The 19487-nt window shown below is 41.8% G+C and overlaps 1 protein-coding gene across 1 annotated transcript in view; it reads right to left on the bottom strand.

Moving 5' to 3' along the window:
• Nucleotides 1-2360: 2360 nt before the first annotated feature.
• TIMM10 (translocase of inner mitochondrial membrane 10) overlaps nucleotides 2361-19487 on the bottom strand; it is a gene marked incomplete in the record, with an annotated part of 63692 nt that continues 46565 nt past the window's right edge. Inside the window, 1 exon segment of the mRNA XM_073596981.1 lies at nucleotides 2361-3808. Within this exon segment, the coding sequence (XP_073453082.1) occupies nucleotides 3604-3808 (205 nt within the window).

Genomic DNA, 19487 nt, shown 5'->3' with positions numbered 1-19487 from the left:
GGCAGCTCACTTCCTCCTAGAATGGTAGCAGATTGGTTGGCATGAACGACCTTTCGTAAACCCGTACGGATTACTACTATTTTTTTTCCCTCAGTAAAATTTTTGGATATCGTCCCTCATCCCCTCCAATAATTTGCGGAACTACATATCCCATGAGGCATTGTAAAACTCTGACATTCACAGACATGACTAGGCATGATGGGAATTGTAGTTCCTGAACAACTGGAGGGCCATAGTTTGAAGACCCCTGATTTAGCTACTCTTGATGTTAGGCTTAGAGGCCTGTCGTTTCCAGAAATATGTCTCTGCCCTTTTTTTGAATATTGGTACCACATTGGCTTTTCTCCAATCAGCTGGTACAATTCCTGTCAGTATGATGTCCACAAAGATTAGGAACAATGGTCTGGCTATAACCTGACTGAGTTCTGTGAGGACTCTCAAGTGTATGCCATTTTGTCCTGGTAATTTATTTGTATAAGTTTATTAAGTCTTTACTCAACTCTGGCCTCTGTACAGCAACAATACTGTTAGTGACACATCACAGGACATACCCTTGTGGCTACAAGGGTACAACGTGTGTTATGTTGCCAACAGTATTGTACCGGTCGGTATACCCCTCCTATTCCTGCATAAAAAAAAAAACTTGAGGAGAAGGCAGCATTTAGTAGAGTTGCCTTCTTTGTGTCATCTGTAACCATTCTCCCATCCTTGTCTTTTATGTGGGCAATGTGCTCTGATTTTGCCTTTTTACTACTAATATAGCTAAAAAAAAAAAAATAATTTTTTTTTTCTATATTCTCTTCCACTATGTGTCTCTCGTAATCTTTAGCTCCAAAGAATACAGGCTGGTTAGGAATAAAGCAATATATTCCTAGCAAAAAGACCAAATACGGAGTCAAATTCTATAAGCTATGAGAAAGAGCCATGAGATATCTGTATGCATTCCGCATATATGAAAGAGGAGATTCCCAGCTCCAGCCCCAAGTGCCTGACCTACATGGGCACAACCGGAAAAATCGTATGGGACCTGGCATACCCACTGCTGCGAAAAGGTTATCGCATATACCTGGATAGCCATTATACTAGCCTGCCCCTTCAGACACCTACACCGTGTAAAAGCCCTGGCCTACGGAACTTCCAGAAAGAACAGGAAGGGCTTCCCACAAGCTTCAGTGAAACAAAAAAAACAAAAAAACAAAAAAAAAAATAATATATGGGGGGGGGGGGGGGGGGTGGAGGAAGCAACTCTGAGAAACAAAAAGGATGCATACATGTGGTTCACCATCCAAAATGGCTCCACAGTCGAGATTCCAACAATTTGCAGCCTGATTCAAAAACCAACATGCAGCCAATATTATAATCATTACATTGGGGGGGGGGATTTCAATGACCAAATGCTTTAGCTCTATTTGGCAACAAGGAGGTCCCTTTTCTGATATAAAAAAAAGTTGCGATTTATCTTTTTCATTTGGCCATTTACAATGCATATATCACTTACACCAAATCAATGGCAAGCCCCACCCCCTTCCTAAAATTCATCGAAGAAATAGTCACGTCCCCCATCTATCAGCAAAGCCCCCCCCCCAGCAAACCTTCACTTTGATGCGGTTAGCCGACTTCATGAGCATTACTTCCCAGACAGCATTCCACCATCTGAAGCATGCAGAAGACGCCAAAAAAGATGTCATGTATGCAACAAAGAGGAGTTCAAAGAGATACCAGCTACCATTGCCCCCAGTGTCCCTCCCAACCTGGCCTATGCATTGAAGAATGCTTTCGACATTTTCATGCATCCCCAAGATATTAGCTCATATTTGTAACCATTTCCCCATTTTCATAACCTGTGGTGACCATTTTCCATGTGTCCTCAAATAACCATGCCACTGCCTTCCACGTGAACTGACCCTGGTTTGTTTTTCGATTGTGCCTCTGCTTACCATCTGAATGGTTTATCCACCATGTTTCTGTCTTCCACGTGAACTGACCCTGGCCTGTTATAATCGACTTGGCTTCTGCTTATCGCTTGGACTGATCTGTTGCCCTGCTACTGTACTACACAGGGGTCCAACATAAGTGAGGGGCTCCAGAATTGTTTTTCCGGATGGAGAAAAAGTTTTTGGCTTTCTCCCTGTTTATTTACACACACACATAGTGTGAGTAGAATATACACACATATATATATATATATATATATATATATATATATATATATATATATATATATATATATATATATATATATACATACACACACACACACACACACACACACACACACATACTTTTTTTACTTTCTGCTATAAAACCTATCCAATAAGTGTATATTGATTGGTTTGCACAAAAGTTATAGCGTCTACAAATTATAGGATAGTTTTATGGAATTTATTTTTTTTTTTACTAGTAATGGCAGCAATCAGCAACTTATAGCAGGACTGCAATATTGCAGCAGACAAGTCAGACACTGACACTTTTTGGAAACCAGTGACACTAATACATTGATCAGTGCTAAAAATATGCACTGTTACTGTACAGACACTGGCAAGGAAGGGGTTAACATCAGGGGAGTTTAAAGGGTTAGCTGTGTTCCATTTGGTGTTGAAGTGCATACTGACCTTTGTTGAGGTAGTCAATATAGAGGTGAGAGCTTGCTCATAAGGGATTCACGGTGGTGCAGGTGTTTCTACTTGCAGCACCGTGATATACATTACAAAGTTGTATGGGACTATTGCATTCACAAAATATACATATATACACATACGTGTGTGTATATATATATATATTCACTGTGTTTGTTATGCGTTATTGGTGTCACAATTACAGTTTTCTGTACACTAGCCCTGAGGAAGAGGGAGGAACTTCCCCTGGAATGAATTGGCTTCATTTGATACTATTGTTCAATAAGCACTTCAATTTGATCTTTTTAGGTCATGAACTTTGGTACTGGGCATGCCTTAATACTCACCGCAGAATTTTGCCATCAAACGAGTGTTCGTTGAGACCATCCAAGAGGCAGCAGCCCAAAGACTATAACAAGGTCCATCTACACAGCACCTTCACTACACATTAGGCCCTGTAGAGGTGTACCAAATTCTAGGATATATCAAACAACATCAGTACCTCACTCCTATTAGCCCAGCACTTGCACATCAACCCCCATATGGTTTAGGTTTACTTTGTAACTAGTTTAATAATGATCATAATGTATTTTTATTGAAAATATTGTTTTTGATAGACATTTGCGCAACCATCTTGGAAACTACAAAATCAGTAGATCTTTCTTTTGTACCATGCCTATGCTTTCTGAAAACGTATGGTTTGGAGGTCTTTATATAAAAAAAAAAAAAAAAAAAAAAAAAGGGAAGAAGAAAGAAGGGGAAGATGCAATGAATACTGAAAACATTCTCTATCGAATACAAGTACAAAATAAAATAGAAAATGCCATATGTATCAAAAAGTAACCCAAAGGACCAGGCTCTGTTGTCTATAAAAAGTGGATACCTCTTGGTTGTTTTAAACTACAACAGTTTATCTTTTTATGATTATTTTGAACACAAGGCCTAATATAAAATATATATTCATGGTACAGCTCCATAATCTGAAAAGCTATTGTCCAGGTCCCATTCCCTGTTGCATCTTCTTCATTAGTTCCTCATCTTGCATAGACAGTTCAGTGAGTTTCTTGCCCATCCTCTCATGAATATCCAGGTACTTTGAGACACAGCGGTCCAGGCAAACACTCTCACCTTTAGACAGTTCTGGCTCCTTATAGTGAGGAGGAACGCACTTTTTGTGACAGGCTCCAGTCATTCTAGAGAAATAAAAACAAAAAAATCATCAGTTAAGCCTTTCACATCACTAAAAATATCAACTGTATTGCATTAAAAGGAATTTTTCAGGATTTATATATTTACATAGCGCCTACAGTTAAGGATTTTTAGTCAGGCACGGCCTTGTTGCCTGTGTTTTTTTTTTTTAGTACTGTGGAAAACAATCAACCGCTTTTAGACGCAAAAATCTGAAATAATCATACCGCCAGGGAGGTTAAATGAAAAAACATGCAAGTTGCATTTTTTTTTTTAGCTGCAAATACATGTCCTCATGGGACCTCCACTAAGGTATCTTGCGCCTCCAAAAGCACCTTCTTCAGGTGGCTCCAAGTGGTCCTGGACTGGAAACCTCTCCAGAGTCAGCTTGTGGGCAGGACCAGTTGATTGGTACCCAAAATAGAGTAAAAAAGGTATACAGAGGAGCAAAAGTAACAAACACCACATGTAAAGTAAGCACCCTGCAGCTGTCTTCCAAGTTGACAATATGGCAGTGGAGCCTTAATATCACAGGCAACCTGGGTACAATTGTTAAGTCCACCTGCTCTCACCTATCCATCAGAATGCATATGCCTCTACTGTGGGGACACTTATAAGTTAGTGTTAGGTATCACAGATACCAGGGTGCCTTGATGAGGCTCTGTGGCTTACGCATGCATTTGCAAATGTGTGCAGACTAAACCCCTGCTATTAACGCATACTGTAAGACAGGTTATTTTGTTGTCTGTGGGCTGGTCGGTAAGTTAAGCTTGGTTTTTTCCTTGGCCTTGTTTGTACCCGTTCTTGACGTTGGTAGTACTTTAATACAGTCTCTGCACTTGAGGACACTTTACATTACTGGGGAAGCATCTGATGAAGAAGGTGGCTGATGGGCAAAACAGTGGTGCAGGCGTTTTAGTAAATTAATAGGAAGGTCCTTGTCCCAACTCTCTAGAGTTCCCACATAGCAGAGCCAAGCTTGGTATCCCTGAATTATCCTTCGACTGAAACCTCTCCCTACTGTTGAATGCACCATCTCTAGCCAGCAAGGATCTTGTCCCTACACTCTCCACTTCTCAAATGTGTGCCAACCGCAGTGGGAAAGTGCCATTTATCAGCATTGCCCTCACTAAAGATGGCGCAAAGGTAAGCCAGAGCAGCAGCGTCCAATTGGACTGCTGCTCCTCTGTTGAAACCTACTGAGGCTTCAAAGGAACAAAGCTCCTCAACTTCCATTCCCTTCTGCTCAGCACGATCTACATACAGTAGGGAGGGCAGGCTGCATCTGCCTAAAAGCAGACGTGACCTTTTCTTCATGAAGGTCTACCCTTCACCTACTCTCAAAGCAGGGGGGGGGGGGGGGGGGGGGGGGTCGGTGTGGTTGCGCTTGTGGACTTTTGCCTACATATCATTGACACTTGCATATGGGAAGTAATTTCCAATGGGCACAGAGTTTCTCCCCCATTTGTAAAATATTTTTTCCAATCTCCCACAAAAATCAGACCTCTTTCAGGACATTTGGGGACTCCAGACAAAAAGGTGCATTCATCCCAGTTCCCTGCTGGGACTTTGCAGGTGTTTTCCCTCTAAACTTAACAATACTGAAGTAAGGCAGAGTTTGACCTATGCTGGGCCGCAACCCTTGAACATCTGTGCTTGCATAAAAATGTCACATGGAATTGGTTTGATCAGTGCTGGCTTCCATAGATATTTGGGGGCTTATCCTCAGATTCCTATCTTTACAATCCACCGCATTTCCTGCAGACTCTGGTGGACTTCAGGTGCCTTTCAAACATCCAAAAGGTCCTCTCTGACTCCCATCTCTATGCTTGGTGGTCTTAGGGAAGATTCTGAACACCAGCACTAGCAAGCTCAGTGACTTTTAAAGGCAGCACAGCTCCTATCCAGCTGTTTCTAGAACTGGAGGCAATTGGTCTCCTTCGAAACAGTTGTATGTGTATGCTTCCACACCAAGACATTGCAGAGGGATATTCTATTCAAAAAGGGAAGACTCTTTCCCTGAACAGATAGATTTACCTCCGTAACCAAACTGTTCAGGCTCCAAGCCCAGGTTTAGCAATTTTGGTCATACTCTCGCTCCGCTCTGAGGCTTTGTATACAAATTTTGTGCCCAATGGTATCTTTGTTTGGACGTAATAACTTTGTCTCACTTTTACAAGGAGCTTACAGAGGAATATCCTCTGTGTGGGACATATCCCCCTGCTTCTGGATAGGGTGACAGAGATCCTCTTGTCCACATATGACATGGTGGCTTCTCTCCCTGGCATTGAAAGCAAGCAGTTATTTCCTTCCCCTGCAGTAGAAGGTGGTCACAAGGAATGGTCCTTCCATCAGGTGGTGTTCAAGCCTGTGGGGAGAACGTTTAGAACAAAAAAAAATACTTACCTTACCCTGGATTCCGTATTGCAAGGGGTGATGCCAGAAAGATTCTGCAAAATACCGAGCCCCTGTAATCTTGTGAGAAAATGAAATGCTCAAGAATAGTGAAAAGCTTCTTGTGAGATTTTGAGTACCTTGCAATCTCAGGGATCGCTCCAGAAGGATGATGAAGTCATCCTCAGCAAGAGGTCATATGCGGAAGCTTTGGTAGGGTAAATAAAATACCGTTTATTCCTCAGGCTTTATTTTTTTACTTCACTATGCGTTTTGGCTGGGAGGTTGGGACATGCGTTGAACAAAAAAAAAAAAAAAAAAAAAAAAAAAAAACACACACATACCAGTTCAGGGATCCAGTGCTGTCCTCACCTGGGCTGGTTCTTTGCCGGGCTTCATGGCCCCGGCACTACCCTCTTGGATGCAGGTAGCTAGCTGTGACTTCCTGCGGCCCCACAGCCAACTGCGCATATGCGAGTTTCACTGTGCTTTGTGAATGAACTTACACATAAATTAGAAAAAAAAAAAAATGAATCTCTTCTTTTCAGGTGAAATTCCACCTTCAAGAAACTTGCACTGGCTGCATCTGCACTACCAGGGTTAACTGCTTTTTATGCAATTTTATTTCACTTAGGGTCCTTTCACATGGGCAATCCGCCCGGCGGATTCCGTTTTGCTCAGCGGGGGAAAATCGCCCTGCTGATCCCACTGAGCTGGCGGATGACGGGGCCATTTCAGCTCACTGTGCTGAGATTGACCTGCCAGAGCCCTGCTCTCCTCTATGGGGAGGGTGGATGAAAACGGACCGCCTGTCAGTTTTCATCCGATCCGACAGACGGATGGAAAATAGGGTCTCCATCCGTCTGGATTTCACAAACAGGATCAGGTAGCAGCGGACGGATGTCACCGCTGACATCCGTCGCTTCATAGGGCTGAATGGAGTGTCCAATCAGGTCCACTTGAAAAACTGACAGGTGGACCTGATCAGAAAGCCTGTATGAAAGGGGCCTTACTGCATATACCAAGCAGTTTGGTTTATAACTCGTAGAACACCAAAGTAATCAGAAGTGTATACTACAATTTAATGTTTTAATCTGCTGTACTTCTACACCTGCTGCTAACATTTTTTGTGATGCTTAATATTTTATTATACTGCAACTATTGGAAGTTATGCCAATGGCCGAGACAATTCGTGTTCGGCTTACCCGATTCTCACCGTTCGCACTTCCACATAACTGATTTCATGATTTGACTTTACATAAAGCCAGAGAAGGCCATTTGGCTGTACTGGATATGATTACATGGGAATAAAATTTATGTTGTGATACTTTAAAATATTTTTACTATTCTATTCCCATTAGAATCTGGATACAGTACTGGATAATCAACATTAGCCACTTGACGACCGGCTCCTGTACATATACGTCGGCACTTTGAGGATGGCTATCTCGGTAACGGCAGCAGCTGCTGCCGCAACCGAGGTATCCATCTCTTCAGGAGCTCGTCGTGTTTACGATACTGGTGGTCTCTGCGGCAGATTCACCGCAAGATCACAGTTATTGGAGGCGGGAGAGGTGCTACACCCCTCCTGTCGCTCTCCAGAGCAGTTGGCAGATGCGATCGGGACCTGTCCATGGCCAAGTATGGAGACAAGTGAGGGGAAGATGGCCCCTACCCGTCTCCATACCATAGCAGGGCGGAAGCGACGTCATAACGTCACTTCCGCCCATACGTCTTAAAAGGGCCATTTTTTCAAATGACAATTTTTTTTTTTTTATTGCATTTTAGTCCAAATATGAGATCGGAGGACTTTTTGACCCCAAATCTCATATTTAAAGGAGGACCTGTAATGCTTTTTTCTATTACAGTGATGTTTACATTCCCAAAGTGACCCAATTTTTTATTTATTTTTTTAAACCGTGAAAGAATAAAGTAAAATATATAAGAAAACATTTTTTTTTAAAGCGCCCAGTCCCGACGAGCTTGCGCGCAGAAGCGAACGCATACGTGAGTAGCGGCCGCATATGAAAAACGGTGGTCAAACCACACGTGAGGTATCGCTGCAATCGTTCGAGCGAGAGCAATAAATTATAGCTCTAGACCTCCTCTGTAACTCAAAACATGCAACCTGTAGAATTTTTTAAACGTCGCCTATGGGGTTTTTAAAGGGTAAAAGTTTATAGCCATTCTACGAGCGGGCGCAATTTTGAAGCGTGACATGTTGGGTATCAGTTTACTTGACGTAGCATTATCTTTCACAATATTAAAAAAAAAAAAAAAAACAAACAAACTGGGCCTGCAGTGCACCGCAAACCTTCCTGGCTTCTGGGGCCCAAAAAGATGGCCGTGGCAGGGGGGAGACCAAGATCGGTATAGTTTGAGAACGAAACAGATTCTTTTAAAAATGTGGATATTGGCCCCCAATAAATTGGCCGCACCGATAATCAGTCGACCACTAGTTTTATTAGAGTTAATGTTCTGCTGTTACTGTTTTATTGTCACCTGTTTGCTTTGCAGCTGCAGCACTGATCTGTTTATTCTGATAGCAGACACCTGACATGTAAGATTCTTTGACTGTCTATAGAAGGGTCATAACTAATACGCATCTCCTATCTAGGAGTCTATATATTGACAGACTCCCCATTTTCATTTAAATTGACAGTAATTTTGCAATAAAGTTAGAAGACATAGCTTTTCCCCTACTTAGTTGAGGGACCCCAGAAGCCATGCCTCTGTGGCATTTTGTCACCTGGTGTTCGTTAGAGATAACCTGTTGATGTCGAATGTAGACGTTCTTGGTTATTAATAATGATGGCTATGTTTCCCTACATATCTTATCAATGGGTCAGTACTAAAATAAATTTTGTAATTATGTCTTCTATATGGACGAATATTTGTTTGTGAAAAAAAAAAAAAAAAAAAAAAAAAAAAAAAAAAATCTATCTATTGCGCTTAGGCTATTAACCACTTCAATACCAGGCAATTAGACACCTTCCCGCCCAGGCCAATTTTCAGCTTTCAGCGCTGTTGCAACTTGAATGACAATTGCGCAGTCATGCTACACTGTACCTAAACAACTTTTTTATCATTGTGTTCCCACAAATAGAGATTTCTTTTGGTGGTATTTGATCACCTCTGCGGTTTTTATTTTTTGCGCAATAAAAAAAAAAAAGACCAAAAATTTTGAAAAATAAAAAAAAAAGTTTGTTTAAAATTTTTTGTAAACAAGCAAGTTTTCTTCTTCAATGACGGGCACTGATACGGCGGCACTGATGGGCACTGGTATGCGGCACTGATGGGCACTCATGGGTGGCATTGATAGGTGGGCACTAACAGGTGGCACTGATGACACCGATTGGTGGCATTGCTGGGCAGAACTGAAACATAATGGTGCCAATCAGTGCCCATTTGTGGGCACAGATTGGTCATATGTGGATGGCCATGGGGTACATACCTGGCCATCCACATGTTGCCCCTTCCCTGGTGGTCCTAGTGGCGATCCCTGGTGGTCCAGTGTGGTCATCGGAGGGGGGGCTGCGCTGATAAACAATCAGCGCAGACCCCCCGTCAGGAGAGGCGCCGATTGGCTCTCGTCTACTTACGTCTGTCAGACGGGAGTGAGAAAAAGCCGATCAACAGCTCTTCCTATTGACATCGTGATCAGCCATGATTGGACATGGCTGATCACGTGGTAAAGAGCCTCTGCCAGAGGCTCTTTACCAAGATCGGTGTAGTGGTGTGGCAGAATGCCACACCGCTCCACCGATCGCTGCAATGCGGGCGCGCGGCATGTTATCCTGCTGGACTTCATATGACACCCAGTCAGGATAACTGAACCACCGCCCGACCGTCAATCTGCTATAGGCCGGGCAGGAAGTGGTTAAAGCGGAGTTCCACCCAAAAATGAAACTTCCGCTTTTTGGACCCCCCCTCCTCCGGTATCACATTTGGTACCTTTCAGGGGGGAGGGGGGAGCAGATACCTGTTTAATCCAGGTATTTGCTCCCACTTCCTGGGCATAGATCACTGCAGACTTTGTGGCGATCTACGCCATGTTTGGCCCCTTTAACACCCCCCCCGCTGTCTTCTGGGAGGCGCACATGTCCCAGAAGACAGCAGGGACCAGTGAGGATGCGCAGCGTGGCTTGCGCAGTAGGGAACCAGGCTGTGAAGCCGCAAGGCTTCACTTCCTGATTCCTTTACCGAAGATGACACGGCCTCCACCCGGGAGGGGCAGATCGGCTTCGGGTGAGGATATCGCGGGCGCCCTGGACAGGTAAGTGTCCATGTTTTAAAAGTCAGCAGCTGCAGTATTTGTAGCTGCTGACTTTTTTTTAAAAAAAATAAAATTTTCCGCGGAACGCGGCCTTAAGTACATCACTCTGAATATATATGAACATACAATTTATTACGGACGTTAAGCACTGCACCATCACCACTTGTTACGGTTTATTGTCCCCAATACTGCGCTAGCTGCTTCGTCTTGTTTTGATACACTCTGTGTATGCCTCCTCATTGTTACATACAAGGGGTTAATATCTCAAAATGTGAAAGCACTCCCCATGTCATACATTGATGCCTATATAGTTCACTGTTGCTGCTGGCTCCCGTGACTTTGACAAAGCGCAGGCGCGTGAAACATGTTAGTCACTGTCGCCACGGCAACATCGAGCTCACGTTCCGTCCAGCCCCTGGATGCTTCTGGTTTTCGGCTGTGACTTCGTTCCTCAGCTTCCCCGGCTTCCAGATCCAGCCTCCACACATCCGAAGGGTTCCCTGTGACGTCAGTCACACACTTGTCCACCAGGCTTGTTGGCTCTGCTTCCTTCACTCACTCCACGGGTCTTCAACCCCCCTCTCCCCCCCCCGGCACGGAGCGCAAGACACAGCGGTGCTGGCTCCAGCTTTTGCATTACAGGGACAGCTGCAAGCCATACTGCATCTGCTCTCCACATCCCCCCCCCCCCCCCCCCCCCCCATCATGGGGACGCAGTTTACAGTTCCTTCATTGTTGGCAGCAACACGAGTGATCATTTGACATTCCATCACCCCCCTGCACAGCTGGAACACTGAAGCTTTCTCCTGTTTCACACATGGGATACATTTGCCGATATTAACCCTTTGACTGCTGGCTGTATCGTATTATACAGCATATTTCAGCAATGGAATTGATTCCTTTTCATTTATCTTTCACATTTATTCTTTCCATTTGATTGTTGTGACTTTTTATTCATTTGGGCTTACATTTTATTAAACCTATTTCAGATTTTTATCAGTCCTCCTATTTTCTGGCCCCATTGTAGCGCTGTCTGTGTATTTTTGATGTCCAAGTGTTATGCCTTGTGACATGATTAGTAAACCTATCTATTACTAAAAAAGTTGTACCCTCAGGATTACATCCATTGGAGGGGTAGCAATGTAGTCAGAGATCACCAGGTTAGAAAAGGTGGATATATCAAGCCAAAACTTATACCCCATTCGGTATGAATATCGAATGGGATATCATTTTATTAATGGTTGAAGTGAGATGTTGTCCCTGTTGTATCTACAATAAATTTTCGGTTTACATTATGGTGCCAATTAGCTTGTTTTTCAATTTTAGATGTACATGTCAAGGTGTTTTTGTAATGTGTGTTTCATTGCTCAAAAAGCATTTATCAACCACAGGATGGCGCTGTTCCCCGGTATATTCACTCACAATGGAACCAAGTGGTTTATAATTAGTGTTCATTTAAACTTTGTATGTTTATGATTCCCTTCCTGCCAAAGTGTGACATCTTTCAAAGTTTGACATATTGTTTTTATATTTGGATGCCTTCTTTGATTGGGAGGGGCCTTTGGTTGCATTTCCGGTCATGTGGAACGCAACTAATATCCGGTTAAGCCGTATCGTGAATTTAGCCACTCCCCAAACAACGTCATTGACGAAATGCACAGGGAGGCGCTGGAAGTGTGATGTGATTACATGCTGTGACGCAGCGGCCATCTTGTTGGTTGGAAACGCTGGTCATTTCTACATGCGTGTATTTGATTTGACCATGAAAATGTGAGTTGTATTCTTGGTTTTTATAAATCTTTATTTGGGATGTCTGCGCAATGAGGATTCTTTTATTTATATTCTAAGTGTATCATTGCCATGGTGGAAGCTTCAATTGGCATGCATGTGGGCCATTGGTGGATCAATTTCGAATTGGCATTCATTACCTATATATCTGTGCTAGTCAAATCCTGCTCAGGAGGAAGTGAAATTCTTGGAGCTGAGGATTGCCTTGACTGCCATGGATGTTACTTACTGCTCATATATCTTTACCTAAGAGTCAGTGTGATCGGGTGTTGGTGACGGCTTCCATCTTTCACTATCGTACAGCTTAAAGTGGAGTTCCACTCACTTTTACAACTCTTCAGCATCCCTCACTAAACTGTGCACTGTAAACACATTGGATATTTTTTTTTTTCCTCAGCACCTACTGTATATCTGCTGTATTCATTTTTCACGTCCTCCTCCCTGGCCGCGGCCCATCGCATCATTTCCTGTTTGCAATGCCTTCTGGGAAGGGGCTGCAACTTCCTCTGACACTGCCGTTGCTATGGAAACCTGACCTGAAACCTATTACACTGCTTGTGCTGATCTGCAAGCATGAGATCCAGGAAGAACTACAGTCTGGCTTCAGATGCCCACACTTAAGATGGCCATGGCCTGCTGTAAGTTTATAAAATAACAAACTACTGCTATAAACTAACAAAACAGACCTTAGTTTACAGACTAACTTTACTAGAATACATTAAGCTTGTGTATTAGAAGGGTATTTTTATTTAAAAAGTATAATTTCGGCCGGAACACCACTTTAAGTACATGACTCTGAATATACATGTGCATACAATTTATTACAGACTTTTAGTTAAGCGCTGCACCATCACCACTTGAATATTTGTTTGTACAATATAATCTTAAACTAGATTTGCTTATATATTTTAGGCTGCTCTGTTATACCCAGACACCTCTGAAGAAGAATCCTCTAAATGCATCAATTGTCTCAATTCCCATTGGTATTATACACCTTATCCCCATTTGTATTTCATATCCTGAGATTTGACAATTTTTAAAGACATTGTCCTTTTGTAGATTTATTTTCAATATCTTTATAAATAAAATAAAAACAAAAAAAACAAAAAGGAGTCCCCCCCTAATTGATAGCAGCAGAGTGTGCTTTCAGAATGCATACCACCATGTTTGCAGCACCGCAGAAGGAGATTTCTCTTCCAAAGAGAGAGAAAATTATATATATATATATATATATATATATATATATATATTTTATTTATTTTAGAAAAACACACAAAAAAAAAAAAAAAAAAATAAAAATAAAATAAATATATATATATATATATATATATATATATATATATATATATATATATATATATATATATATATATATATATATATATATACCCACACTTTTATTAAAAATGTTACATATATGCCCAACACAGCAATGTACTGTTGCATTGCTGGACTTTAAATGGTAATAATAGGATGCCTGCCAGCTGTAGGCATCATCCCGGTATAGTTTTTGTTTCAGCTGGCAGTTAACGTTCATGTCTAATCAGTCACTATATTGCTTTTACAAGTAGTGGAAGGGGCTTTCTCTGTCTCTCCCATCCCACTGGGGAACCCAAGAATGCAGCCAGTCTAGAACAGCTCCAATCATCTCTATGGTCCAATGCCCGGTACACACAATGAGCTTATCGGACGAATGATCGTCTTTTTGCATGCAGATCGAATCTGAAGAGTTTACTAAAGTCACGTACATTCTTGTATGATAGAATAAAAATTTGATGTCATGTGTTGTAATGCATTTGTATTGCATTTTCGAACGAAAGTCGTACGATCTGGCATTGTACAAATTTTTTCATGCATGTCCAATAGAATAATGTTGGATGAACTGTCATGATCGGCTCTCAAAAGCTCTGTACCAACGATCCGATTATCGTACGAAATAAGTATGAAAGCGGTATTTTTCGTACGATTTTCTGATAGTGTGTACGGGGACTTAAGGAACCGGAAGCTATGAGCATTTCATTGTATAAACCAAAAAAAAAAAAAAACTTGCGAGCTACCAAAGAATTGAGCAATACATAGTCACACCTAAACCCATGTGTAATGGAAGTTTGAAAAAAATATATACATGGTCAATTATGTGAAAACTAATATACAGCCACTAAGCATTGATCACACTCCCATAATTTGTGCTAAAATGATTAAATCAAAATAATTCAGCGCTGTGTGAATGCATCCTCAATATCGTAGTATCAAGATCACTGAAAAGGTGAATAGAAAGAGCCTCGGCATATAATATCAAACATAAATTTTATGAATATATACATAAACCATTTGAACTGGTAAGTGAATGCAAGATTACACAGTGCTCCAAACCACTTCACCGTGAAAATTAGTTTTGAAAGAGTCCTATATTAAGCAAATCCACAGTGAAAGTAATTCATACTGAAGTTCTATGAAGTCCAAATATTGTGACTTTGTGATGGTGCTCTAAGAGATGATACAGTGACTTCAAACATGTGCTACCACACCCATGATTGTGTTCACCTCAGGGTATGTGACCGCACAACTAAGTTTGGTCTAGAAAAGCTGCTGAACCACCTCTGGGCTCTTAGTGTAATGGTCTGTGGGATCACCAAGTAAATCCAATGAAGCTTTCCTTGATTCAAATTAAAAAGAGACTGGATAGTGTATCGTTTTAAACACAAATTTATTAAAAGTAAAAACATCAGGGTACTCACACTTTCATGGTGCTTCCATCGCACCAATCTACAGCAAACAGAAAGTTAAAATCCACTCCAATAGTCTTAAACCTTTGTTTGCATCAGCAGCTGCTCAAAAAGCATGTATGCTGTCTCCTCATCTGTATGTGTGGTCACATACCCTGAGGTGAGCCCAATCACACAGAGGGGGAGCATGTGTTTGAAGTCAGTTTATTACCCAACGAAAGGCCTGGAGCAGCTAAACTGTTCCATGGACTTTTGTTTACAGACAACTGGAAGGGAGAGGATTCCTTTAGGAGAAGGTCACCTAGATAACCTGTGACCTGGATGCCCTGAATTCTTAGAACCTCTACTAGGACTCAGGGAGCAGAAGAGAAGCCAAAAGGCAGTGCGACAAACCAGAAATGGCCATCTGCTACTGCAAAGCGCAAAAAGCACTGGTAAGTTTGATACATTTAGGTCTCTTGTATACCTATGTCAGGACGACAGACCGACGCTTGCGTTCGCCTTAGTGCGAGAGCAGGGGGCGACAGGGGTGCTTTTTTTTTTTTTTTCTTATTTTTTGCTTTTTTATCTTATTTTTAAACTGTTCCTTTCATTTTTTTTTATCATTTTTATTGTTATCTCAGGGAATGTAAATAACCCCTATGATAGCAATAGGTAGTGACAGGTACTCTTTTTTGAAAAAATTGGGGTCTATTAGACCCTAGATCTCTCCTCTGCCCTCAAAGCATCTGACCACACCAAGATCGGTGTGATAAAATGCTTTCCCAATGGCACTGTTTACATCCGGCAAAATCTAAGTCATAAAATGCTTGTAGCTTCCGGTTTCTTAGGCCTTAGAGATGTTTGGAGCCACTCTGGTCTCTGATCAGCTCTATGGTCAGCTGGCATTCCCTCCCATAAGATAAGGTTTTTTTATCTTAATGCATAGAATGCAATAAGAAAAAAAAAAACCTTCTGCCTTTAGCATGTCAAACAACAAGTCCTGCACCCTTAATGCTCCTCCCGCTGATCATACCAACAAGCTGCTCCTTAAGGAGGTGTACTGACAGCTTTCCTCCATAGATAAAGCACTGTTTTGCTTTCAGCCGCCTTGTCGAGGAGGGAGGGAGGAGAGGACTGGACGGGGATGGGGATGCTCCAGAACGACACCCCCGTACTGGGCGGCACCAGGGACGGGGTCCTGCTCCCATTTTTCGGCACGATCTGCTTTTCGGCATTTTGCCAAAAAGGCCATTTCGGCCGATATGTTTCGGCGGCCGAAATTTCGGTTGAAAGTCCTTCATTTTTCAAATAAGTCATTTTGTTCATAAATTTGGGCCACAATTTACACTGCTACATCTCTTTGGTAAAAAAAAACCAAATTACTGGATATTATTTGGTCTCTGTGAAAGTTATAAAGTCTACGAGCTATGGTGCAAATCACTGAAAATTGATCACACCTGATACACTGACTGCCTCATTTTTTGGGGCCCTGAAATGTCAGGAAAATACAAATACTCCCCAATTGACCCTTTTTTGAAAAGTAGGCAGTCAAAAGGTATTTAGTAAGAGGCATGGTGAGTTTTTTGAACTTTAAGATTTTTTTTTTTCACAAGATTGTCATAACAAGTTATTTCTCACACACAGCATATACATACCTCCAATTACACCCCAAGATACATTCTGCTACTCCTCCCGAGTATGGCGATACCACATGTGTGAGACTTTTACACAGCCTTGCCACATACAGAGGCCCAACATTGAAGTAGTACCTTCAGGCATTCTAGGAGCATAAAATTACACATCTCATTTCATTCCTACCTATCACACTTTTGAAGGTCCTTGAGCACCAGACAGTGAAATTACCCACAAAATGACCCCATTTTGGAAAGCAAACACCCCAACGTATATTCTATGAGGCATGGGCTGCAGATAGGTACTCGGTTACTCAGATGATCTGCAACAGGTACCCAGATGAACCTCTTTATTGAGGAGGGGGGGGGGGGGGGGGCGGCAAGCAGCGTGATTGGTGTACACTGTAAGCGGTATGAGCTGTTACCACAATCTCCTCACACACGACCGGTGTGTGAGGAGAACCTGGTAAAATCTCTGATTTTATATCTGAAACTGTAGAAATGCAGTGATCTAATCCCTAGTTGGCAAAGTGATAAATATGGATGTCTGCTGTATCAAAAATCTGGTATGTGAATAAAAATCCAATTATGCCAATAGATAAACTTTAAGCAGAAGTGAAAAATTAATTAAAAAAAAAAAAAAACAACAACACAAACAACAAAAATGTGAATGCACAATTCAATATACGTCTCTGTGTTACATCACAGTAAGACCACATTCAAAACCAAAACAAATGATGAAATTGTTGCAAACACTAAATTATGAGTAGATAAGTCCATACAATAAATAAAGTAACGTGCTTAAAAAAAAAAAAAAAAAAAAAAAAAAAGTGTCCAGTGTTTCATCAAAATTTGGTGCCGATTATCCTTTCAAGTGACAGTGGTGCCAGGTGATATTATCCGTGTTGATAATGTGATTGCACTCACCAGATGACATTACCCCCCAGGGGTGTTATGCCTTCACAGTGTGAGCTACTGGGTTTTGCTGGGCAATCTGAGAAACGTTTTGCTGGCTTTTCCACCGAGATGTCACATAGGGGAAAGAGTAATGCCCATAGTGATATTGTTTAAAAAGGCCTTATTTAATAAAAAGTTTAGGAGATATACTCGCATGATAAAACAAGAGTCAGCGCTGTGTAAACAACAATCACCGGGAAGTGACGCCATACAAAAATAGAAGTTCTGAGTAAAACTATAAGATTTACTAACCTAACAGTAGAAGATGCCATAGCTTTGGAGACAGGATACCAGAGAAAAAAAAAAAAAAAAAAAAAAAGGAAAACTGTTTAGTTTGTGCCAGAGCAAGACTACATTTAGCAACTATTCCTTTTCCTCTAGATCACAATACAGATCCAGGGAGGTTTAAAATGTATGTTGCGATTGTATAATAAGAGCTATAAACCTGAAACAAATTCTACCTGTCACACGTTCAGTTTGTTGTTTCCCCCAGTACAGAGACCTCAGATACCTCCAGCGGTTACTGCTTATCCGGGCAACTTTACTTGTTTTGCACTCCCAGGGAACCGTAGCTGGGTGGATCTTGGGTCACTACCCGATGACTATTGTAGGGAGAGGATTAACATGGGCAATGGTGACTGGGTTGAACATGACATTCAGAGAGCTGATGTCTAGTGGATGTGTGGGGATAAGAAACGGTGAGCTAGGATATCAGCCAATGCCTGAGGGGATTGCGCTATGGTCCAGCTGGCTATGCCCCTGAGGATCCTGTCAGAACACCCGTGGACTAAGAGTCACCATCGGTATCGGAGGGACACCTCTCCCATAGGGTCATTTGACTCTCGGATCTACATAGATGAGATTGGGGTTCCTTGCAGGGTGCCGGATGAGTTTAGGGCCAGGAATCAGGTGACAGCTGGGTTTGAGTCTCTTCTCTGGTGGGTGACTATAGATAAAAATGTTGACTGGATTAACTATATATATATACTAACAATGATTTGTAAAACTATGCTAGGGACGCTGTGAAGGGCATAACAGAACAGATGGCCACCACATTTCTAATGGCATGGCAGAACCGAATGGCCTTAGATATGGTCCTAGCTGAAAGAGGAGGGGTATGCAAAATGTTTGGTAGCATGTGTTGCACCTTTATCCCTAATAATACAGCTCCTGGAGGGACCGTGACCAGAGCCTTGGAAGAACTGACTGCTCTATCGAATGAATTAGCGGAAAACTCAGGTATTAATAATCCATTAACAAACTGGCTTGAAGGATGATTCGGTAAGTGGACTGGACTTATCACATCACGTTTGATCTCAATTGCTGTGGCTTTGGACGTTTTGGTCACTTGCGGATGCTGCTGCATTCCCTGTATTCGAGGACTTTCACAAAAACTGATTGAAACCGCAGTCTCAAGAACAATGTATCAAGCCCTTCCTACCTCTGAGGAGACCTGTGCGGACATTGAAGCTCAACTTAATGACATACAGTCCTAAAGTGTATAAACACAGGGACTATTATAGAAAAGTGTTGAGATAAAATAGTCACACAAGAGGAGGGAATGTTAGAAAAGATTTAAATGTTTATTGTGTGACTATTAGAAAAACAATAACCCTGAGATTATTTTTAAGATGACTTCTGAGCACATTGTTGTACTAACTAGCTGTATCGTTTGCTTTAACTAACTCCATAGTAAGTTGTAGGATGATTAGGCTTAACCATATATGGTAGAACAAGAATATACAGGAAACACTAATTAGCTAAATAAAGTACCATTTTGTACCAGGCACGCTGTTTCCTCAGCCAATAGAAGCATTATAGCTATATTATTGCAGGTATTAGGAGGGGGGGGGGGATGTACATCTCTTTGTATGATTCTTACTGCATCTTTTGACTTGTAAGCATCATCCATTTGTGTGACACATCTGAA

This window comes from Aquarana catesbeiana, linkage group LG08, assembly GCF_042186555.1.
Source record: "Aquarana catesbeiana isolate 2022-GZ linkage group LG08, ASM4218655v1, whole genome shotgun sequence".
Lineage (NCBI taxonomy): Eukaryota > Metazoa > Chordata > Amphibia > Anura > Ranidae > Aquarana > Aquarana catesbeiana.
The sequence above is the reverse complement of the archived record's forward strand: the minus strand, read 5'-3'. Positions and strand labels throughout refer to the sequence as shown.